Source organism: Malaclemys terrapin, chromosome 24 (genome assembly GCF_027887155.1).
Source record: "Malaclemys terrapin pileata isolate rMalTer1 chromosome 24, rMalTer1.hap1, whole genome shotgun sequence".
NCBI classification, from domain to species: Eukaryota; Metazoa; Chordata; order Testudines; family Emydidae; genus Malaclemys; species Malaclemys terrapin.
Window position 1 is genome coordinate 8,238,419 of NC_071528.1, and position 25,060 is coordinate 8,263,478.

The following is a 25,060-nucleotide window of genomic DNA, read 5'->3' on the forward strand; positions in this document are numbered from 1 at the left end:
TTTACACATACCTTGACTGTGTGCAATGCTTAGATTCCGCAGTGAGAGCTGATACATAGAAACCTAAGAGAGGCAGTCAGGAAAGAGGCAGTGTGGTCTAGTGGCCAGAGTACTGGAGTGGGGTCAGGAGACCTTGGGTCTATTCTTAGGGACCTGCTTTGATCTGACTTTCATCTTGCCTCTGTTTCCCTCTCTCACCCTGTCTATTTAAAGAATACGTTTTTCTCAACAGGAACTGTTTGGACAATGCCAAACACAATGGAACCCCAATCTCAGTTAAGGCTTATAGGGGCTACATTATAAATAATCACAAGCAATGGCTCGGAGGAAGAATGCCACTGTTCAGAGAGAACATTTCCTGACAAGTAGGGCTGATATTACCACAGCTTGTTGTTGTCTTTGACACGTTGGCTCCAGACACCCTCCTCTTCTCCAGTTTTGCCCACCTACATACCATGTTAGGCAGCAAGGCGTAGAATGGCGGAAGTCACGGGGAGAGAATCTCTCCTGAGCCCTGCGTGTGACGCACCCTCCCGTCATTCAAAATCGTAGGTAATTTCTGCATCAAGCCCATAACTTTCGTTCGAGCCGTAGCATATCATTAAGCAAGACATCCAGTCTTGACTTAAAGACCTCAAGTGACGGAGAGTCTACCACATCCCTCAGAACTTGGTCCAGTGGTTAATCACCCTCACTGTTAAAAATTTTGCACCCGATTTCTCATCGGCATTTGTGATGCCGCTTGTGCTGTGTGTAGATGCTGAAAGGGAACCATACGGTACGCACCAGATCTTCCAAAACCACTTCACACCCATTAGGCATCAAAACCAGGCAAAGACATGATCCCTGACAAGTTGTTCTCTTCTATTCTAGGATTAAGTGCAACAGAAGAACTTTCTGCTTCTCCTCCCCTTTCGAGCTGCAGACTTCTTCCTACCCTGCGCTCTCCTACCTGCAGACAAGGGCACACGCATGGCCTCGTGGGGTCTGCTGAAATCAGCTTTCAAATTAGTCTAGCCCCCTCGAGCAAGAATCCTCTCCGTGTCCCAGCCCAGTGCGCCTTCCCCCTCGACCAAAGGGATGGGGGAGAGGACGTGTGACAGCTGCTGTCTTGGCTAACACGATTGTACCAGGGAGCTCCAGAGCTAAAAGTAAGAGTTGCTGCAGCTTGAGCTAAAGAGTCCAGGCTTCGGAGCACATGGTCGTAGCAGACTTGCATCCTCTGCAGATCAGGCGCAGAGGACCCATAATTAGGGTGACCAGACATCCCGTTTTTAAAGGGACAGTCCCATATTTAAGCTCTCCTGCGGGTGTCCCGATTTTTTCTTAAAAATGGGCAAATTGTCCCATATTTTCTGTCTCCCCCCATCAGTACTGGCGGGTCCTGCTGCTGGCCGGATCCCTGCTCGCCAGCCACCTGCCCGCCAGAGGTGAGTGGGAGGGTCCAGTGGCTGACGATGAGGGTGGGCGTGCAAGGCTGGTGGTTGGGTGAAGATGCAGTGCGTCGAGCCTGCCGGTCCTCCTGCTGCCTCCATCAGCGCAGCCCCCGCTGTGTGCCGGCTTTCGGCCAGCAGGGCCCTTCCCCTGTCCCTTTTCCGGCCGGCACTGGCTGCACGCTGTGAGTGCGGGCACCCATCGGCCCTTTACGTGCTCCCCCATCGCTGTCTTTTTAACAGAGGCTCAGTCAACTTGATGCTAATTTGAACATTTGTACTGCAGAGTTGATTGATTGCCGTTGAACTCGCTTGAATATGAGTAATTTTATCAGGTGTCCCGTATTCAGCATAGGGAAATATGGTCACCCTAACTAGATGGGGAGGACTCTGAGTTACTACAGTGAATTCTTTCCCAGCTGTCTGGCTGGTGGGTCTTGCTCACCTGCTCAGAGCCTAACTGATTGCCATATTTGGGGTCAGGAAGGAATTTTCCGCATGCGCAGCTCAGACTGGCAGAGACCGGGGTGGGGGAGGGGTTGACTTTCCTCTGCAGCATGGGTCCCGGGTCACTTGCTGGAGTGGGTGGGTGAGGTTCTGTGGCTTGCGATGTGCAGGAGGTCAGACTAGATGACCATGATAGTCCCTTCCTGTATGGATGGCTCATAGACTTTAACTTATAAATGTCCAGTCCTTTTCTGATTCCTGCTAAGCACTTGGCCTCAGCAAGATCTCATGGCGGGGAGTTCCACAAGCCAACTGTGTGTGGTGTGAAAAGGTATTTCCTTTGATCAGTTACCAGTTTGCCACCTTTTGAATTCACTGGATGTCCCCTTCTTCTTACAGTGGGAGAAAGGGGGAAGAGAAATTCCCGCTCTATTCTCTCCACGCCATTCATTACAGTGCGTTCTTTTATCATGACGCCTGGAGCTGAGTAGGCTCCAGGTTCAAACCCCCTTATGATTGTTGGCTCACTTATTTTGCAGTGGTGCCCATCGCCCCAGGCGGGACTGGGGCCCCATTGTGCTGGGTGCTGTACAAACACAGATGGAGACAGTCCTGGCCCCAATGGGCTACCTCTGCTCACCTACTTGCTTACTTGTGTAACCCACTGGTGAGTGCATAGTGTCCCATCTCTGGCCATTGGAGCTATTTGCTACTAGCAGTCACAGATGGGCTGCATGGCATTGTAGGTAATCTCATCACACCATCCTCTCCAAGGCATCTGACTCTATTTAAGATCCATATTTTTATTCATCGGGAGGCGCTCTGATGGAGGAGTTGCATGGGAAGTTGCACATGTGGTTGTAGCCAGGGATTAGATGGTTTTGGGAGGAAATTATTATAAAGGGAGTTATCTTATGACAAAATGCCACCTTCTGAAAGATCCCCGACCTCTTTACTCAAGACTCCAGTAAAAGATCTACATTGAAACAGAATGACTAATTAATTTCCATTTTATTGATAATGTGCAATACAAAAACTTGCTGCTATTAGAAAAATGTGACTTCTCCTCCTGGGGAATTGTGGTATAAATATGGACTGTCCTTATAAAGGAAAAGCTTTCAAACCAAGTCTGTACACAAGAGACACACCAAAAAGAGGATAGGTATTGAGAAATGTGGTTACTCTTTTTAGCATTCTCAGAGGAGGAGGAGGGCTCCCCAGCCAGCAAACCACAATCCTTAGCCAGGTTCTTTGGATAAGTAATGTACAATGTGTAACTTTGCTTTAACAAGAAGTTTGCAGGTTTTTATGTTTGGAGCGGACTATGCTCCATTTTCAAACCCCATGATGATTGTTGATCACTTATTTTTGAAAAAGGATGGGATAACAAGAACATTCAGAGTGATAACAGTAACTAATAAATAAATAAACCAACAGGAAGTTTATAAAGGGATCTAAACCCTTCTGCTTCAGAGCATGAGTCAGACCCTAAATAACAGGGTCAGGAGGAAACAGGCAGGTTATCCTATATTTGCCTACTGCATGGGGATTTTTAGCCTTCCCTTGAAGTAACTAGGGACAGGACACTACACTGTATGGACCCTGCTCTCATCCAATTGGGTAATTTCTGTGCTGATAAACTGGCAGTTTTACATGCTCCAGTAAGTACAGCTGGTCAACATTGTTCTCACAAAAGAGTTTTCATCAGAAAATTTGTTGTTTTTTTTTAATTGAAACTTTTCTGGAAAATAATGACTTTTTGGAAAGTTTTCATTTATCACTTTTTTTTTTTTGGTGACATTTAAAATCAAAATTGCTTTTAGTTAAAAGCATTCTCAAAAATGTTCTGTTTACCCAAACCCGAGTTCTTTTTTTTTTTTTTTAGTAAGTGGGGGAAAAAAAGTAGTTTATCAAAAAAAAAATCACATTTTTCTGGCAAACAAAATATCTGGAAGTTACAAACAAAATTTGAAAAATGGATTCTATTTCAAACTGCAAAATGGAAACAACTTCAAAGTTTTTGTTTTTGTTTGGTGAAAAGTGTCATTTTTTTTAAAGCAGCTATACCAGTAAATCCGAAGAGGACAGCCCCTATCATATCAATGGCAAATAAAAGATTATAATGTTTGTGTGCATATGCATGCGGGCACAGAGGGTTCGAAATGGTTTCTGATTACAGCTGCATCTACTTTTCCAGCTCACGGTCTCCATCCCTCCCTACACCCTTCTGGCTTAGAGATTTAAACCCTCCAGCCAACATGTTCTCTTTGGCAGGCACATTGGAAGGTCTGGACGGAGGGTGCTGCTTTCTCCTCTAGAGGCGTTCCCCAGAGACGGAGCAAAAGTGAGTTCATGCTTCCTGGCTTCCTCAATGACCTCACACAGTGGGTGCTCCTTCAGAACTAGAGCGGCAGGGCAGGTTGTAAGTGACTCCAGGATTGCCAGAAGCACCTTGCGGCTCTTGATATCTGGCTGCTCAGTGTGACAGCAGCTTTGGGTGGTGTGAGGGGAAGTACAGGTAAGACCCAGCTTAAGAAGCAAACAGCAGGTGAGCAAACTACCTACAGCTTCATTCACTAGTGTTGCTTAGATTTTCTTTTCCCTTTCACTTTGTTTTACTTTAAGGATTTCTTCACCTGGACTTTCTCTACATCCCTCATGCTAATAGTTGACAGAGGCTTATGTTGCTGGGAGATGAGTGATCTACACGGTGGGCCTGATTCTCTCTTGCCCTGCACCTGGTGCTGTCATTTACACCAGTGCAAAAGTGAGCGCAAACTGCTGCTAGATCAGGATGGAATTAGGTTACATCGGGGGTCGGCCGCCTCTCAGAAGCGGTGTGCCGGGTCTTCATTTATTCACTCTGATTTAAGGTTTCGCGTGCCAGTCATACATTTTAACGTTTTTAGACGGTCTCGTTCTATAAGTCTAGAATACATAACTAAACTATTGTTATATGTAAAGTAAATAAGGTTTTTTAAATGTTTAAGAAACTTCATTTAAAATTAAATTAAAATGCAGAGTCCTCCCGGGCCGGCGGCCAGGACCCGGGCAGTGTGAGTGCCGCTGAAAATCAGCTTGCGTGCCAGCTTTGGCACGCGTGCCATAGGTTGCCTACCCCTGGGTTACATCCACTTTGCTGTGGCAATGACCACACAAAAAGCAGGACCATGGAGAATGAGACCCACTAATAACCTTCATCTGCTCCTCCAACGTTTGGTTTTGTCACATTCCCATGCTCACCGAGGAACTGCATGAGTTTAATTAAGGTAGAGGTATCTTAAACATAGTCTGCTAACCTGGAGCAAAATAAGAGACAGAAGTTTATTCACAGCCCAGTTTGTCTGTTATTACGGTACAGTAGATGATGTGAGAAGTTGTTGGTTTTCATATTACATTCCTATTTTCTCTCCCTTTGAATTTCCCCAGGGGGATGCAAATAAATCAAATTCAGGTCTCACTTACACGAGTATGAATCTGAGAAGCTGCATTTACTCAGTGGAGTCACTCTGGATTTCACTGGTGTAAGTGACGGCAGAATTTGGGTCCCTAATTTCAAGGAACACGCTCAAGATACCAATTGTACTATTTCCCCTCGCAAAACGTTCCCTTCACTCTTAGATTATTAAAACTGAAAAGGCTAAAAAGAAAACAAGAAGAAGAAATCAGATGTAATGCCTGTTGGGTGTTTAGAAGATTTAAATCACTAGGCCAATGCCAAGTTTTATTATTCCACGTTTTAGACTTTGCAGAGCTAGGGAAGTGTAACTAGACGTGCTCGTTTCTGTTGTGTATCTGGTCAGTTTCAGTCTGGGAGTCTTATGCCCCAATGTAAATCTATTGAATTTGCATTTCCAATGGTTACTGTAGAAGAAGGTTTAACTACTGAAAAACATGTACATAGCACATCTATGAGGGGATTCTGTTTGCGGTGGCTGGGGTTTTCAATGGCATCTAAGGTGTCCAACTCATTGATTTTCTGTAGATATTGGGTGCCTGCGTCTCAGCCATTAGGTTCTGGGTGTCATTTTCACACGTGACTTAGGAGCAACGACTAAGGTTTTAAAAAGTGACTAGTCATTCTGGGTGTCCCAATTATTGGGTGCCCATCTTGAGATGCCTTAAACTGAGCCACCACGCTCTGAAAAATCAGGCCCCTTTATGGCATCTATAGTTGCATTCCTCCAAATCAGTCACTCATAGATGCTGGAATTAGCGGGTGCTGCCACAACTCCTGGCTTGAAGGAGTGATAACAACTCAAATACATGGTTTCCACCTTCAGCACCTCACTATAAAAATGGTTCCCGCACCACTGGAGTCACTTTTGAGAGTCTTGACCACAAGTCTCACGTAAGGCAATGGACCATGTGCTCCTAACACTCAGGCGCTTCTGAAAAGCCCATGCTTTGTAACTCATGTTTTACAAAACTCAAAATGCTGTGCTTAAACTGCCCTTTAGGATGCTTTAAAACAACTAAACAAACAAACAAACAAAACCCCCAAAACAAGCTTGGTGGATCCAGTTCCAAGGAAATCTAGGCAGTTGGAGGCACAAAATTTTTAACCTGCCAATGTCTAAATGTGTCCCTGCCTCTCAGCTTCTAAGATGTGAGACAACCAAACAAAAAATGCAGAATTGCTTTTAAAAATGAGCGGGAGAGGACTATGAAAGTGATAGTAGCCATCTGGGGAGCAGGAGAAGAGCAGGATAAAAGGGGGTGAATTTTCCACCACCTCCTTTTTCAAAACGCAGCATCTGCAGTCATCAGGCTAGTTTGGGGATGCTAGACATATGAATGCTCAGGTGAAAATCCCTCCTAGACTGCTGAGAGCACAATGTCACTGCCAGGGAAGGTATTTTCCTCAAGATGTGCACTAAGGCAGAGATTCACCCCTGCGTAGTGGTGCAGCATGATGTCTCTGCTCCACATAAACCAGGACTTAAGTGATGCATCAATTTTCTGCTAGGGGCCTGCACAGGGGTGAATTTCACCCTTAGTGATGACCATGATCTCCACTTCAAACTGACCTAGAGCAGTTTGTAGCTTTACTTAGTAACTGACCGATTTACCCAATGAGCAGAACTCATCCAACCCTGAAAGGTAACTAACTTTGCACTTTTCTCCAAGCAAGATGCTCCTTTGTCTAACTGCAAAAATGATAGGTTTCAGAGTAGCAGCCGTGTTAGTCTATATCCGCAAAAAGAACAGGAGTACTTGTGGCACCTTAGAGACTAACAAATTTATTAGAGCATAAGCTTTCGTGGACTACAGCCCCTTCTTCGGATGCATCCGAAGAAGTGGGCTGTAGTCCACGAAAGCTTATGCTCTAATAAATTTGTTAGTCTCTAAGGTGCCACAAGTACTCCTGTTCTTTTTGCAAAAATGATGTGAACTTGGAAGGGAGAATGAGCGGAAATAATTATGGGGTTGAAACAAGAACAAGTTAAAAATTACTTAGACAAGTTAGAGGTCTTCAAGTCACCAGGGCCTGGTGAGATACATCCTAGAATACTCAAGGAGTTGACTGAGGAGATATCTGAGCTATTAGTGATTATCTTCTAAAAGTCATGGGAGACTGGAGAGATTCCAGAGGGCTGGAAAAGGGCAAATCTAGTGCCCATCTATAAAAAGGGGAATAAGGACAACCCGGGGAATTATAGACCAGTCAGCTTAACTTCTGTACCTGGAAAGATAATAGGGCAAATAATCAATTTGCAAACACCTACCTAGAAGATAATAAGGTGATAAGTAACAGTCAGCATGGATTTGTCAAGAACAAATCATGTCAAACCAACCTAACAGCTTTCTTTGACAGGGTAACAAGCCTTGTGGATAGGTGGAGGAGTAGTAGATGTGGTATATCTTGACTTTAATAAGGCTTTTGATACTGTCTTGCATGACTTTCTCATAAACAAACTAGGGAAATACAACCTAGATGGAGCTACTATAAAGTGGGTGCATAACTGGTTGGAAAACCATTCCCAGAGAGTAGTTATCAGTCAAGCTGGAAGGACATAACGAGTGGGGTCCCACAGGGATCAGTTCTGGATCCGGTTCTGTTCAATATCTTCATCAATGATTTAGATAATGGCATAGAGAGGACACTTATAAAGTTTGCGGATGATACCAAGCTGGGAGGGGTTGCAAGTGCTTTGGAGGATAGGATTAAATTTCAAAATGATTGGACAAACTGGAGAAATGGTCTGAAAGAAACATGATGAAATTCAAATAAGGACAAATGCAAAGTACTCCACTTAGGAAGGAACAATCAGTTGCACACATACAAAATGGGAAACGACTGCCTAAGAAGGAGTACTGTGGAAAGGGATCTGGGGGTCATAGTGGATCACAAGCTAAATATGAGTGAACAGTGTAACGCTGTTGCAAAAAAAGCAAACATTCTGGGATGTATGAGCAGGAGCGTTGCAAGCAAGACACGAGAAGTAATTCTTCCGCTCTACTGCCTGCTCAACTGGAGTATAGTGCCAAGTTCTGGGTGCCACATTTCAGGAAAGATGTGGACAAATTGGAGAAAATCCAGAGAAAAGCCACAACAGTTAAAGGTCTAGAAAACATGACCTCTGAGGGAAGATTGAAAAAAAAAGGGGGGGGGACTTGTTTAGTCTGGAGAAGAGAAGACTGAGGCTTGGTCTACACTAAACCCCCAAATCGAACTAAGGTACGCAACTTCAGCTACGTGAATAACGTAGCTGAAATTCGAAGTACCTTAGTTCGAACTTACCTCGGTCCACACGCGGCAGGCAGGCTCCCCCGTCGACTCCGCGGTACTCCTCTTGTCTAGCTGGAGTACCGCAGTCGACGGCGAGCACTTCCGGGTTCAACTTATCACGTCCAGACAAGACGTGATAAGTCGAACCCAGAACTTCAATTGCCAGCCGCCAAATTAGCGGCTGGGTGTAGACATACCCTTAGAGAGGACATGATAACAGTTTTCATGTGCATAAAACATTGTTACAAGGAGGAGGGAGAAAAATTGTTCTCATTAACCTCTGGGGATAGGACAAGAAGCAATGGGCTTAAATTGTAGCAAGGGCAGTTTAGGTTGGACATTAGGAAAAACTTCCTGTCAGGGTGGTTAAGCACTGGAATAAATTGCTGAGGGAGGTTGTGGAATCTCCATCATTGGGGATTTTGAAGAGCAGGTTAGACAAACACCTGTCAGGGATGGTCTAGATAATACTGAGTCCTGCCATGAGTGCAGGGGACTGGACTAGACGACCTCTCGAGGTCCCTTCCAGTCCTATGATTCTACGTCTGGTGAGAGAGATGACCAGTGATGCTGGCAGCTGTTTTAGTGCTTACATTTGGGGAGTTTCTAGAATGACATGCAGCTTCTGAGCTGCAGGGGACGAGGAAGACACATTCTGCAATTTGATGCACGACAGGAAGAGAAGGAGACTTAGGCCAGGTCTACACTAAAAAGTGAGGTTGACCCAGCTACATCTCTCAGGGGTGGGAAAACCCCCCCACGCTGTGTGATGGAGTTAAACCAACCTAATCCCTGGTGTAGGCAGTGCCAGGCTGACAGAAGGATTTTCCCATCGACCTAGCTACTGCCTCTCGGTGATGGGAGTCGAACCCCTTCTGTTGCTGCCACTGCAGCCTTCTAGTGAAGCCACAAGCAGCCTCACTCTGCAAACCAAGAGCTGTTCACCAGTCCACTAGTTCCTCTTATTTCCTCTGAGTCCCCCCCACTTTTTTTTTTTAAATGGGCATTTCACATAATGTTAAAGCCAAACACAGACAACATGCCAGGAGGAATACCTGCTCAGCTCCTTAGAAACCAGAGACGGGGGCGGGGGCAGCCACACCCCAGCTCCGCTGAACATAAATGACACATCTAAAGGGTCCCAACGACTGGAAAACACCATGACAATTTCAAACCCTTTCTGAAACAGGAGTAATCTGGCCTCTGGGACACTTAACCATGGGGGTCAGGAAGGAATTTCCCCCACAGACTTGGTGTTTCCTCATCTTTCTTTAGGCTGAGGTGTGCCTGGCTCACGTGATTAATTTCCCAGAACTGCAACTGGGGAGCAGGGGGTGAGGAAAGGGACTAGCCTTTTCTCTCCTCTCTGCTGTAATTAGAGAGGGGGCTCAAGCCATAAAGTCAGGATCCAGATTTCAAACCCCATCCCCCAAGTTTGGGAGAGTTTGGATCCAGGACTTTGGTTTGCAGCATAAGGATCAGGTCCATTTGCAGAATTTGGATCTGGCCCTGCCCCGGGTTTGAATTCAAAAACAAGGGGATGGGTGAATGGACCAGGGCTTATCTCTAGTTTAACCCAGTGGCACACCCTAGTTTTACGAGGCGTGAGGTTGCCAAGAGCTTGGATATTGGTATTTTGCTCAAACTGGCTGGTGCAGTGTGCGCTCCTGAACTGAGATGCAGGAGGGCAGGCAGAGCAGGTTTCCCCGGTGGTGTACAGTATGCTTTCCTCTCTGGGAACAACCTCACCAGCTTCTCTCCCTTGGCAGAGGGAGCCCAAACATGCCGAGCGTATTCACCTATCTCACCTCCGAAGTCGACTGTTGTGAAGGCAACTTTGAGCACTCTGAGGTCATCGCGGAGTACTACAACACGGTGAGTGTGAGCAGGCACGGGGCAAGAACTCACTGTGAACTGCTGTGCAGTGGCTGTGAAATTCAAACCCATCCCTGGGGCAGCTGAAAACAGCAACTGGGGGGCAAATGCTGTGTATAATCGAGGGAAGAGGCAAGTGGAGATGGGATAGGCCGGGCAGGTCTGAGAAGTGGCTGTCTCCGGGCACCCCTCTGCTTTGAATATCAGTGTTTTGGGAGAGTGGGTGTGGAAAGAAGTGCTAAACTCCAGGTAAATCATGGGATATTTATTGCTGATGAAAGTGAGATGCTGACAGCATCAGCTAGGGTGACCAGATGTCCCGATTTTATAGGGACTTTTGGGTCTTTTTCTTACATAGGCTCCTATTACCCCCCACCCCCGTCCCAATTTTTCACACTTGCTGTCTGGTCACCCTAACATCAGCTGGAGTTGGGGATCCAGGAGGTGGGTATGGTGCAGGGTTCCCACTCAGAGAGCTCTGCAAAAATCCTGCTTTTCAGTCCGGCAGGTCTTCTGCCAGTTGCTGTATATGCCACAGCGAGATTCATATAATACGGAGAAAAATACATGAGTGGCTGAAACGCACTGCAAGCCAGCTTCTGAACCCAGGACTCCAGAAAGTGGAATGTTAATGCAATAACAAACCACATCCCCGCCACACTTAAGAACGCAGTCATTGCCCGGCTAGATCAGCTGAAGGGACCCATCTATTCCAGGGTCCTCTCTCTGATAGTGGCCAGGACCAGCTTTTTCAGGGGAAGGTGCTGAAGTAAGCAGTCATGGCATAACCTGCCCTGGGAATGTTTCCTCCTACCCCCATCCCCAATAGTTAGGGCTGGCTTAAACCCTGAAGCATGTGAATGTGGATCCCTCCCCAGGCTCTGTTCTCATTCTGGATGTTCCCATCATCCACAAAGATGGTTCTTCCTTTTGTGATGCCTCCCAGTTTTAACAATTCCCTTAACACGGTACTGCAGCTTCCCCCTACTAACCCACTGCCAGCGTCTCCCATCCAATTAGCGCACAGTTCTCTATGGGTAAAGCTACACTGCGGCTGGGAGCGAGCCTCCCAGCCCTGGCAGACAGACGGGCACTCAAGCTAGTACACTAAAAACAGCAGCACGGGCGTTGCAGCACTGGGGGTAGCTCAGGCTAGCCAGCTGCATCTAAACCTGTCTGACCCCCTGCGTCCCAGCTCTGGTGACTAGCCACTGCCTGTCCCACAACGGCCACCCTGCGTTTTAGCCCACTAGCATGAGCCTGTCTATCCAGGCTGGGAGGCACAGTGCCAGCTACAGAGTAGGCATTACCCTGAAGTCCCCAGGACAAATTCCACCTTAGTGCAAGTGAACACAAATCCTACAGATTTCAAAGCGGTATTGCACCTGCTTGCACCAGAGCTGAGTCTGGTCCAGACAGAACGCCCACTTGGTCTACATTACCCTGGTCTTACACAAGCCAGAAAATGTCATCATCAGCGCAAGTATCCCTACATTGCCACTGGCACCCACTGTCTGACTGACTAAGCACATAACTTGCACGGCAAGTGGCGGTGCATCGCTGCTGGATGGGCCCGTAGCAGACGGGGGAATAGCACGCAACGACTCTAACATTTTTTACACTTGGGTAACTCAAGTCAGACACTTAGGATTTTCAAATGTGACTAAAGGGGCCTGGTTTCGGAAAGCGGTCAGCAATCCGCCCTCTGAAAACAAAGCTCCTTGGAAGCGTCTCCAACCTAAAAAATCATGAGTCTTGGCCCTATGTTTTTTAGCACCTAAGTAAGTTCAAAGGTAGAAATGTCAAGAGAGGTAGGAGCAGAGTCCCGTTTTCAAAAGAAACTTGGGCTCTTCAGGCCAGATTGTTAAAGGCACTAAAGCACCTAAAGATGCTGATAAGCACCTAATGGGATTCTCAAAAGGACCTAAGGCCCTGACCCTCGAAGGCATTTAGGAGGAAATCAATGGGAGTTAGGGGCTGAAATACCTTTGAGAAGGTGGGCCCAAGTCACTTTTGAAAAGGAGACGTAAGCATTGGGATGCTGAGCCAAGCAACAACTTTAAAAAACTGGAACTGAGGCTCTTAAATCCCAGAGGTGCTTCTGAAAACATCACCTTAAGTGTCTAAATATGGGGTTAGGTCAGAGGTGGGCAAACGACCGCCCGTGGGACCGTCCTGCCCGGCCCTTGAGCTCCCGGCTGGGGAGGCTCGCCCCCGGCCCCACCCCGGCAGCCTCAGCTGAGGGCGCTGCCAGTGCTCTGGGAGGTGGGGCTGCAAGGTTCTGCTGGGCAGCGTGGCTGCGAGAGCTGCTGGGTGTACTGTCTTAAATTGCTCCCTGTAGGAATGTGCTATTTACGGGGCACCAGGACTGGCAGCCGTAAGTAGTACACCGTAAGTAGCGCATTCCTACGGGGAGCAATTTAATACACTGCACCGGCCCTCCGTACACTTTCAGAACCCCGATGTGGCCCTCAGGCCAAAAAGTTTGCCCACCCCTGGTTTAGGTGCTTAACTTTCAAACCTGGATGCCTAAAGTTCTGACCTAACCAGGTTTGTCTTATGGCATTTCCACTAGCCAGGCCTCCTACACGAGCTTGTCTCTCATAGGATGGAGCTAAAGTATTTTTATACCCAGAAGACTAACAGAAGTTTTGGGAGCATAAGCTTTCGTGGGTAAGAACCTCACTTCTTGCATCTGAAGAAGTGAGGTTCTTACCCACGAAAGTTTATGCTCCCAATACTTCTGTTAGTCTTAAAGGTGCCACAGGACCCTCTGTTGCTTTTTGGAAAAATCAGGCTCTCTCTTTATTTCTCTCTCTTCCATCTCAGTCTGCTTTGTCTTTCCTATTAAGCTTTCCTCCTGCGTCTGGCTTTCTTCCCTTGTGGGTTTGTTGCTAGTCATTCATTTAGTTTTGAATGTTAGTGGGACTTGCTGCGGGCAGGCAATGGTTATTTCAGTGACACCAGCTGTCAATTATTCTTCTGTCTCAGAACTATCCTAGACTGAGGCAGGTGCAATGGTCACGTTTAGATAGCTACAGCTACTATCTGAAATCCATCTCTAGTCTCTGCTTTGCAAAGACATCTATGGGAATAGTGTTCCTAACTAGTCTAATGTGGGCCTCCTAGCCAGACACAAACCAAGCCCAACCTCAGAAGGGCCTGCAATCACAATTGAAACTGAACCCAACAGATACAGTTTCCTCAGGACCCATTTTTGCTTCCTTATCTCATCTTACATTCGTTCTGTGATTTGTGTGAAGTCGCACAGTAAGTCTGTGGCAGAACCAGGAATAGAAGAACCCAAGGTCTCTGTTCTCCCAAGTCTGGGCTCAGATCACATCAGCACATATGATTAATAATTATTAATTATAATCAATAATAAATCATGAATGGTCAATTATCATTCTAATTGCAGTGCAAGTACATAGCAGTAAATCAATATTTCCAAGACAGCAGGACAGCTGTAAACTCACATAGGCAAGTAACATAAGAACATAAGAGTGGCCATACTGGGTCAGACCAAAGGTCCATCTAGCCCAGTGTCCTGTCTTCCAACAGAGGCCAATGCCGGGTGCCTCAGAGGGAATGAACAGAACAGGTGATCATCAAGTGATCCATCCCCTATCGCCCACCCTGTTTCTGGTAAATATAAATAAATGGGAATTAGATCCAGATAAATGTATAAATGAAGAAAATCAATAAATCCATTAGAAGTTCGTCACCGATCAGTCACTCTGGTATCCACCTGTATTTAGGGCCTAATCCTGCACCCATCGAAAGATTTGCAATTGATTTCAACGGGAGCAAGACTGGGCCCAAAGATTGTGGGAAACTCAGGGTAAGGAATTTGGGCCAGATCTTGAAAGAGATTCAGGCACTTCAATCTGAAAATAGGCACCCAGTGGGATTTTCAAAAGGCGCACTGCTCCCGGGGCTCCTTGCACAGCACTGTGCACATTGTTAACGCTTAGAGTCTGCTTCTGCCAAGCACGTAAGCCAATTGTTCCATCAAGTGGGTTGACTGAGAAAAGGGCATAGAAAGGTAACATAGCCAGCTGCATTATCACAGGAATCTCCGCCCGGTGGAGAAGAGAAACCTGTTTTGCTTTTCATGCTTGAAACTGAACTGATTTGGATCAAACTTTTTTGTTTGTTTGTTTTAAATTCCCTCCAGGCTCAGGCCCAGCATGGAAAATTTCAGCACAAAAAAGGAACTTGTTTGGGAAGTTATTAGCAGCTAGAAAGAGGGGTTAGAATTGAAGTTGGAATTCAGGCTTAACTAGATAGCATAATGCCTCTCATTCTGCCTATTATACCCAGTGCTTTAACCAGCTGCCAACAAACTGCTGTGCCAGATAACCCAAGACCAGGATATATTGTGTTGAGGGCTATATTCTGCTCCCAGCCCCACTAGGGCTTCTCCATGCACCAGCAGCAGCAGCTACACTAGAGTGCTGGACCGCTGGTCAGGGCATTGTCAGGATCGCACAGGTAGAATCAACAGCAGTGTAGTGTGTCCACGCTAGCCAGCTTCCTCCAGGTGAGTGTCTGCCCGGCACGCAGGATTCTAATCCACCACTGCAGTCCCATTGCACTCTGGGTAGCTCTTTTATCAGCAGATAGCATGGTCTAGTGGGCACAGCATTGCCCTAGCAATCAAGAAACATGGGATCTATTCCTGGCTCTGCCACAGACCTTCTGCAAGTCACTTTCCCTTCTACCTCATGTCCATCTAGGTGGCAAACTGTTTGGGGGCAGAGACCGTCTCATGAGGTGTTTGTGCTGTTCCCAGCACAATGGGGCCCTGATCTCAGTTGGAGCCTCCAGCTGCAATCGTGTTTTTATTAATAATGATCCCACCGTTCTATGAAGCAGCAGCTTGTGGGAAATTTCAAAAGGCCTTCTACGATTCCAAGTGGACCGTGAGTGTCAAACTCCCAGCACCCCTTGGGAACGACCACCATTTCTGTGGCATTTTCTCCAAATATAGGCTCGGCTAAATGGTCCAGTCATCTTTGTCTCTCAGCTGAGGCATAATCTAATGAAGCCATCTGAATTAGCGTAAGTGTCTGCTCGGTACATGCTAAATCTCATAGACTCATAGACTCATAGACTTTAAGGTCAGAAGGGACCATTATGATCATCTGGTCTGACCCCCTGCATGCTGCAGGCCGCAAGACCCTTCCCTGGACTCTACCGTTGAAGTCCCCAATCCTGTGTTTTAGTGACTTCAATCGGCTGAGACCCTCCTGCTAGTGATCCCTGCCCCATGCTGCGGAGGAAGGCGAAAAACCTCCAGAGGCTCAGCCAATCTACCCTGGAGGAAAATTCCTTCCCGACCCCAAATATGGCGATCAGTAATACCTCGAGCATATAGGCAAGAGTCTCTAGCCTGACCCTTGTTGGCCATTATGCTATTCATGTACCATTGCTTGGTTTTCCTTGGCTACTATGTTTTACCATTAAACCATTCCCTCCATAAACTTATCCAACTTAATCTTAAAACCAGACAGGTCCGTCGCCCCCACCGTTTCCCTCGGTAGGCCGTTCCAATATTTCACCCCTCTGACGGTCAGAAACCTTTGTCTAATTTCAAGCCTGAACTTCCCCACGGCCAGTTTGTATCCATTCGTTCTCGTGTCCACATTAGTACTACGCTGGAATAATTCCTCTCCCTCCCTTGTATTAACCCCTCTGATATATTTGAAGATAGCAATCATATCCCCCCTCAGCCTTCGCTTTGTCAGACTAAACAACCCAAGCTCCTCTAATCTCTTTTCATACGACAGGTTTTCCATTCCTCTGATCATCTTAGTCGCCCTTCTCTGCACCCGTTCCAGTTTGAGTTCATCTTTTTTAAACATGGGAGACCAGAACTGCACACAGTACTCCAAATGAGGTCTCACCAGCACCTTATACAACGGAAGCAGGACCTCCCTATCCCTACTAGATATACCTCGCCTAATGCATCCCAAGACTGCATTGGCTTTTTTCACCGCCACGTCACATTGTCGACTCATAGTCATCCTGCGGTCCACAAGGACCCCTAGGTCCTTCTCCTCTTCCGTTACTTCTGTTCGGCTTGGTTCTATGATTCTAAGTCTATGCTGCAGCTGGAGTTGTATTTTCCAGCTCAGGTAGACAGACACATGCTAACTTTGACTGAGATCGCAGTGTAGCTGCAAAAAGAACAGGAGTACTTGTGGCACCTTAGAGACTAACAAATTTATTAGAGCATAAGCTTTCGTGGACTGCAGCCCACTTCTTCGGATGCATATAGAGTGGAACATATATTGAGGAGATATATATACACAGGCTAGCTGCCTAAGTACTTACTAGGGTCTTAGATGGGACTGGAGTCAGGGTGGCTACAGATACATTTGCTATTTTTAGCATGCTAAATTGATCAGAGCTAGGGCATGTACATCTACCTGGGCTGGGAATTATACCTCCAGCTCCAGTGTAGACATGCCCTCTGATCATGGCTTCTTGTTGTTAATGCATAGGATCCCATGGACGGGGAGTGGATGGGTGTCATGCAGAACCCTCAAGCTAGTCCCTCAGCCTACCCTCCATCAGCTTGCTTGATCGGTATTTGCTTCTACTGTTAGTAGCTTAAGCCCTGAGGGCCCCAGGGTGTCAGGTAAATCTGGCTTGTGAGCAATAATCATTGATTATGCTACATAATCATTCTCAACTACTCAGGTACAGCATGGTGAGAAAGTCTCTTTGCCTTCTGGACAAGACCCGTTCTCTACCAATCACAGATGTAGTGGTTTGCTCTCTGCCCCCACCTGGCCAAATCCTGCTCCGCGTTCTAGATCTGGGTGAAATATTTTCAGCAAATAGTAAATTTGCAGAAAAGTGCATGGCGGTGTGTGTGACTAATGTGGGTTGAATTTGGCAAGTAGTTTCAGCTGGGAAAAAAACAGAAAAAATTTGGGGGGAAATGTCAAACAAATGTTTCATTTTGACATTTTCCACATGAACAGTTTGGGCACTTTGTTTCCAACCCACATTTTAAACACTGCAGTCGACCCAAAGGAAATTCTTTTTTTTTTTTATTTCGTGACTTGAGGAAAACTGAAAAAAAATCAGTTCTGGTTCCAAATGAACTCGATCCCGCCCCTGGTTCGGCTATTGAACCGAAAAATCAGTTCACGCCACACTCTCAGTTCCACCCTTCTTAATCCAGAGACAAAATGAAGAGCAAGTGAAGATCAGGTTTTTCAGCAGCACCCAAGAGAGTTAGATGCTCAGTTTCCACTGGCTTGCAGTGCGAGTCAGGCACCTCCCTCTCTATGGTGCTTTTGAAAATCCCATCCAGCTTGATTAACCCTCGCTGCACTGAGCAGCTAGAAACACGTTAGTGTTTTACTTTTCCATGTGGGCCATTGCTCATTTAGCTCCAGTTATATAATCATGAATGGGAGGGGAGGTGTGCCCGGGAGACGGTCTCACTATTAAAAGGTGGCCCAAAAGTCTAAGAATGTCTGTGCCTGAAGGAAAATTCTTTGGGGCAACTGCTAATGTCAGTTGAACCTGTTTCTTGAGGTTTTTTTCTTTTGCCAGAGAAACTGACTCTGCTCTTGCAATGCAGGATGGATTCAGAGTCGGATTATGATATGATACAGTGTCTGAAACAGGCCCAGGCTGATACTCCTGGATAGGTGTGCCTGGCAGTGGGACAAAGGTGTCATTTGTATGTACAGTCCCGCTCCGTTGGTGACGGTTAGAGCATGAGATGGATTCCAAAGGAGTGGCTGGGAGATACCACCTGCTAAACGACCGGTTTCAGTCTGACTGGGATCTAGGGAAAGGAACAGCCTGGTAGTTCTTGCTGCCTCTTCTGGTATTTTCCCTAGAGGAGATCCCCTTTCTGTGGAAATGAATTTAGTGCCAGTGAACAGCACTCACCTAAACCATGTACAGTGCAGGCAACTTCTTTGCAAAAATCTTCCACCCCTGCACATCTAGCCTGATCTGCAGCATGCCCTGTTACACCGGTCCAGGGCCACCTCGCACAGCTCTGCTAATGCGCCGTCCTCACTGGAAGTAGCCCTGCTCTCCTAGTCCAGGTTTGCGCCTAAACTGAGACTGAGAATCTTGCCAAATGAAGTGACCTGGACAAATGGGGACCTACAACTCTGACTCACTCTCTTCAAGAGCTCAACCTGTATGTGAACCTAAAAGATGGAAAGCCAATGAGCTGAATTATAGATTAATTCCTGTTGCCATCCTTATCTTGTTTAGCAGCTTGGAGGAGGTCAGTTGCTACTTTCTAATTTTCTAAAGGTTCACTGCTGAGGGTTGTGGGCTGTCATTATGGCCAACAATATTATTGTGCCTCATCATCTAGTTGCCAAGCTTAACTGCCCTGATTTCAGCTAGTCTGATATTTCTTGATTCTCATTTGCACAGTTCCCAGTCTAGCATCCTCCTGTATATTATACCTTTCCACTAATCTCAGCTCTTGTGGTGCTTCACATACTGCATTCTTTGGGAAATCGTGTTGAGATCAGATAATTAAGGACACTGTCGCAATGCACAATAAAGCAGAGAAACGTCTGCGTGGGCAACCTTAAACATCTACGTTTCCGATCGGCTGAGTAATTCCTACAGCTAACTCCTGTAATCTGCACTCTGCCACCCTTTCTGTGCACACTTTCTCTCCATTTGGCCTTGGCAATCCCTGTTTGTTCTCCAGGAGCCTGGTTTTCAGGAATGTTTTCTCGGCCTTTCTTGAACATTTTGTCACTGATCTCACCGGTGGGACTAGTATTTCCTCTTGTGTCTGTTGTGTCACAACCTGAAGATATGAAGGGAAAGGTTGCTCCGATTCTAGCTTTGGTTAATTGCCCAGTCCAGGGTGGGAATGCTGCAAGAACTGGTGCTAAGTTACAACAGGCAGATCTCCTTGGCCTGAAAATTCCTGTAAATAAAAGCATCAACTTGTCTCATGAAAGACTGGATGCAATTCAAGATTCATCTGTAGAAGTTAAAGGAGAGAGTCAACATCTGCATCCCAAATATGCTAGCCTGTGCACCATACCTCTAACAACTTCATTGTAGCCTGCAGCCATGAGCTGAGATCCTTTTGGGTCTCACCAGATAAGCAAAGCCTGATCTTGCAATCAGATTCATGAGATGAATGAGAGTCCACTCGGATAGGAGGGTCCACCTCTGCAGAACTGACTGCAGGATCAGGGCCCAAGTTCGTACCTAGATGGCAGACAAAAGAAGGACCACCTAGGTGAGGCAAAAACAACAAGGAGTCCGGTGGCACCTTAAAGACTAACAGCTTTATTTGGGCATAAGCTTTCGTGGGTAAAAAACCTCACTTCTTCAGGTGCTAGGTGAGGCAGGAAGTCATCTTGGTTGTTCCTCATCTGGCTTTCTTCCCTCTGGCTCATACTTAACAGATGCATCCCAAAGGTGATACCTTTCAGATGAGATGTGACACCAAGCTCCTGACCCCTGTGGTCTGTAGAGATTTTGGGGCATTTTTCACAAGAATCGGGCTGTTAGCTCTGGTGTCCTTGCTACATTCCACCTCCTTCAATTCCTCTTGCAATTTCAACTGGATAAAAGATTCCCCTTGCCCAAAACTATTGTGGGACATTGCTGCACATTGTTAGACAGCTAAAATGTCTCACCCCAGAATTAAGCCAGATACGGGTTCTCTCCTTTTATTCCTCCTTCAGGCTTGGCACTGGCTACAGGTATAGCGCGGCAGAGTTAACTTGGCCCATAGGCTCTCTGCTGGTGTGGGGAGTCTTTGCCCCATCACACCATCACTGGAGGTTTTTAAGAACAGGTTGAACAACGCCTGTCGGGGACGGTGTGAGTATACGTTGTGACAGTGTACCCGATAAGGCTTTATGGGGAGGGGGTGCTTATAAATGTATGGATGACATAGCTGGAATATGTTTTGTGCTGCCTGTGCCATGTAACATATCTCCGTAAGGGTTATGGTCTACTATATCTATTCATCCTATTTGTACACATATATCATTTTCTACTCGAGGTTAAGAATATGGGCTGTATGCTTGCCTGATTTCTAAGTAAGCTTTGTGAGGCATTTGGTCAGCTTCTTTAGGAAGGAATTTGCCAGGTTAAGTACCTGATCAGGAGACACTTAGGGAACAATGCATCTTGGAATGCTCCAATCCACATGAGAAGTCTTCCTGGAGACATGCAAGATGCCATGTGGACAATGGCGTCGGCCTGCAAAGACTGAGTCATGCAGGGGCATGTGACTTGCCCAGGTGACTCCAAAACTCCATCTTGGAGCTGGGCTTTGCATAGGAGGGAGGAGGGGGGTCTCCACCCACAAGAGAGAGTCTACTTAAGCCTGTGGGAGACCCCTCCAGCTTGTCTTCAGCTGGCTAAAGAAGGAGCCTCTCCACCCCCCCCAGGATACTTGAAGGAGACTGAAACAAAAGACAGTAACTACAGGGGGTGTGAGTGATTGCTGGACCCAGGCTAAAAGGAGCTTAGCCTGTAAAAGGGAGCACTCTGGAACTGGTGAGGAAATTATCTGTATTCAGTTTGATTAGGCATAGATCTGCGCATTTTATTTTATTTTGCTTGGTGACTTACTTTGTTCTGTCTGTTACTACTTTGAACCACTTAAATCCTACTGTCTGTATTTAATAAAATCACTTTTTATTTAGTAATTCACTCAGAGTATGTATTAATACCTGGGGGAGCAAACAGCTGTGCATATCTCTCTATCAGTGTTATAGAGGGCGAACAATTTATGAGTTTGCCCTGCATAAGCTTTATACAGGGTAAAACGGATTTATCTGGGTTTAGACCCCATTGGGAGTTGGGCATCTGAGTGCTAAAGACAAGCACGCTACTGCGAGCTGTTTTCAGGTAATCTTGCAGCTTTGGAACAAGTGATTCAGACCCTGGATCTGTGTCTGGAGCCAAACAGGAGTGTCTGGCTCAGCAAGACAGGGTGCTGGAGTCCTGAGCTGGCAGGGAAAACAGAAGCAGGGGTAGTCTTTGCACATCGGGTGGCAGCTCCCAAGGGGGTTTCTGTGATCCAACCCGTCACAGTGGCGTAGTCGAGCAGGATCTGTGCACAGCCGATTGCTTTGAGATACTGGTAGTGATTTTAAGTGAGTTTTAAGTGTGGTGGCTGGAGAACAGACAAAGTGGTTACTGGTTTGTTATTTTCTGTTTGCTTATTTCGGGCAAGGGAAGTAGGGACAGAAAAGGAAGCTCTCTGTTAACTAAGAATCCCCTGAGCTAAGTGCATCTCAGTTTCAGTGAACTGCAGAGGGGTTGTGGCCCAGCACAAGAAAGCAGGACAATGAGTACCAGTGACGCTGCTATTAAACTAAAGCTGGCCAGGTTGGAAGCAAAAGAGAGAGAAAGTGAACATAAGAGACGGCTGGAACTAAGACAATTAGAAATTAGTGCCATGGAGGCAGAACATGCAAGGGAAGAGGCTGCCCACAAGAGAGCTATGGAGGTCGAGGCAGCGAGGGCGGAGGCAGAGGCAGCGAGAGAGGCAGCGAGGGCGGCAGCGAGAGCGGAGGCAGAGGCAGCTGCCCACGAGAGGGCTATGGAGGCCCAGAGGGAGGCCCGGAAGCATGAACTGGCTGTTATGGAGTCAAAGAGACGAAACCCTCTCCCTGCTGGCTCCACTTCCCCAAAAATCCATAAATGGGAGCGGCTATGTCCACAGTATGATGAGTCCAGCGATATTGCCGAATATTTCATCACCTTTGAGAGACTGTGCACCCTCCATGCCATCCCTGAAGATCAGAAGATGACCACATTGATAGCAAAATTGACTGGCAGAGCTCTGGACATATTCAATAAGATGCCTATTGATGATGCTTCAAACTATGGTAAATTTAAGGAACTGGTTTTGAAACAGTTTCAGGTTACACCTGAAACCTACAGGGTTAAATTCAGGAGCCTTAAGAGGGGATCTGGATTAAGTAATGTGGCTTATGCCAATGAAATGAGAGATTTGGTAGATAAATGGGTGCGGGGGAGAGGCATTACCAGCTTTGAAGGGATGTGTGATCTAGTTACTCAGGAACATTTCCTGAATATGTGCAGTGATGAGGTAAAACAGTATTTGTGGGACAAAAAGGTAAATGCAGTGGGTGAATTAGCTGAGTATGCTGACTCTTATGAACAAGCCCAAGCTGCAATCAAACACAAACCACTGGCAGAAGGGTATAAGGTTGGGGGAAAGCAGAATCACCGTTTTACCCCTGGGTCTGGGAAAAAAGAGGCTGGGCGGTCACCTCCCCATTCCCCTGGTACTCGACCCAAATTTCCTGTGCAAGCAGAGGAGCCCAAGAGGTGCTATCATTGTAAGTCCACTGAGCACCTGAGGAATAAGTGTCCCTTACTGAGTGAAGCTGCGGCTTCTCAGAGCCAGGCTGTGGCCTCTTTCCACACAGGATTTGTAAAGCTTGCTTCCACACAACCCAGCAATGAGCATATGCATGCTGTTAAATTGAATGGTCAAATGCTTCTTGGATTAAGGGACACGGGTGCTGAGATTTCTGTGGTCAGGAGGGACCTGATCCAAGAAAAGGATTTGTTGCCAGGTAAAATGGCAGAATTAGAGCTGGTCGGGGGTTACAAAGTCTTTGCACCTTTAGCTAAAGTACACATGCAAACTCGGGATTTGCAGGCTGAGCTGACTGTTGCAACGGTGGCACACAATTTTGCACCGTTTCTACTGGGGAATGATTTCTTTAGTGTGGCAGAATCTGTCCCAGGGTTGGTTAGCAGTGAGAAGGAATCTTGTGCTAAAAGCCCCAGAGGGGGGGGCGAAGTCACACGGACTGCTGGGGGAATAGGAGAGTGTCTCTTAGATTCCTCTGCAGCAGTAAAGGATGCAGCTTCGGGGGCAGGGCTGGTTGTGGCCAGTTCCTGTAGCCCTGGGTCTCAAGGGAAGTTCCAGAGGGGGGAGCTGGATGAAGCCAGCTCCTGTCCTGTAATCATCTCCCCGGGGGAGGGGGATGTACCACCTTGTAGCAAGGAGGCCACCACAGCCGCTGACTGCCAGGAAGTTGCAGGTCAGCAGGGGGCCGGGCCTGCCCTGGGGTGCACAGAGGCGTGTGTCCCAAAGGTGGAAGTTGGGGTCCTGGGGACTGCTGTGGTGGGAACAGGCCCCAAGGACCCTATAGCTGAGTGCCAGCCCAACCCGAGTGGAAGGGGAGGGATTTTGCTGGCCAGTGAGAGGTCTGTCGTAGCTGGTAGCTGTGAGTCACAGCTGGGGCAGGATCACCTTCCCTTTCAGGGGACACAAGAGTGTCGGACCCAGAGGGGAGACCAAAGAGGGAAGCCCAGATGGAAGGTCAGGGGGGGCCAGAGAGTCCACCCACCTTTTGTGGGGAGGGGCTTTCCCAGGAGGAGGGTGAAAAGTCTGCATTCGAAATGCCAGTCCGCTCTCCTGTGGATCAGGTTTTAAGGGAAACCTGGGGGTCAGGTCTCCAGGATGAGGGGGTCTATCCAGCTGACCCATTGGAAACAGAAAGTGGGGTGCCCAAAGGGGTCCAGGGCACCCCAGGGAAAGCTGCTGTTCTTGCTACACTTGCAAGAGATAAAACTCTCTCTCCAAGACAGGGGGGGGAAAATCTCTTCATGGGAGGAACTTCACAAGGGAGTGGGGCCCAGCCCAGAGAAACTCCAGAGGGAGGGGCCGAGGACAAGTATGGTTGTAGTACACCCTTTCCTGGCCAAAGACCCAAGCACATGCCCGAACTAGAAGTCTTCCCCAAAGAGGCAGAGGAATCTGCATCAGAAGGTCTACCAGAGGGCACAGAGAACTGGGAAAACGCAATAGATGCTAAACAAGTCAAATTGAGTGAACGAAGCCTGTCCACTGTAGATTTGCTGTTAACCTTGTGTCTTTTGCTAATTCACCTATGGGATAAAACAAAAGAATTCACACTAGTGGTAAACCCTTTAAAGATGTGGAACATATCTGATTTGTGGAATAAGCTGTTATACATGCTGGGGATGGTGACAAGACAGCCCCACCAGCATGTTACTTTACAGCCCATACCTGTAAAAAGCAGCAAAAGCATAACAGGCCCATGCTGCTGTCTAGAAGGGGAAACTGAGGCACACCGCCTCATGGCATTGGTGGCTAAATGCCAAGATACCTCCACGTTAACGAGTATTGCTGCCTGCATTCTGTTAGCAATACTACATCCCTACCTGTTTGCAAGCATCTGGGGAAAAGGAACCCCAAAACGGGCTAGAACCCCTAGGGGTGACATCATATGGTTTCAAGATACTGAAAGGGAGTGTGACCAGAAACAAACAGAAATTTTACAGGTACTGCCTCCGCCATGGACAGTGTCCAAGTCTCTGGCAGTAAGTTCAGGGGGAGGGTGTGACAGTGTACCCGATAAGGCTTTATGGGGAGGGGGTGCTTATAAATGTATGGATGACATAGCTGGAATATGTTTTGTGCTGCCTGTGCCATGTAACATATCTCCGTAAGGGTTATGGTCTACTATATCTATTCATCCTATTTGTACACATATATCATTTTCTACTCGAGGTTAAGAATATGGGC

General features: G+C 47.0%; 1 protein-coding gene across 3 annotated transcripts in view; it reads left to right on the plus strand.

Moving 5' to 3' along the window:
- Positions 1-4,283: 4,283 nt before the first annotated feature.
- Positions 4,284-25,060, plus strand: part of ACER1 (alkaline ceramidase 1) — a 40,366-nt gene continuing 19,589 nt past the window's right edge. The window contains exons 1-2 of one of the 3 annotated variants that reach the window (XM_054013481.1): positions 4,284-4,428; positions 10,383-10,488. In XM_054013481.1, coding sequence (XP_053869456.1) covers positions 10,396-10,488 — 93 coding nt within the window. In that variant the 5' untranslated portion in view covers positions 4,284-4,428; positions 10,383-10,395. Of the gene's footprint in view, positions 4,429-10,382; positions 10,489-18,531; positions 18,758-25,060 lie in introns of those variants that run through there. The other 2 variants (XM_054013480.1, XM_054013479.1) reach the window with 2 other exon arrangements.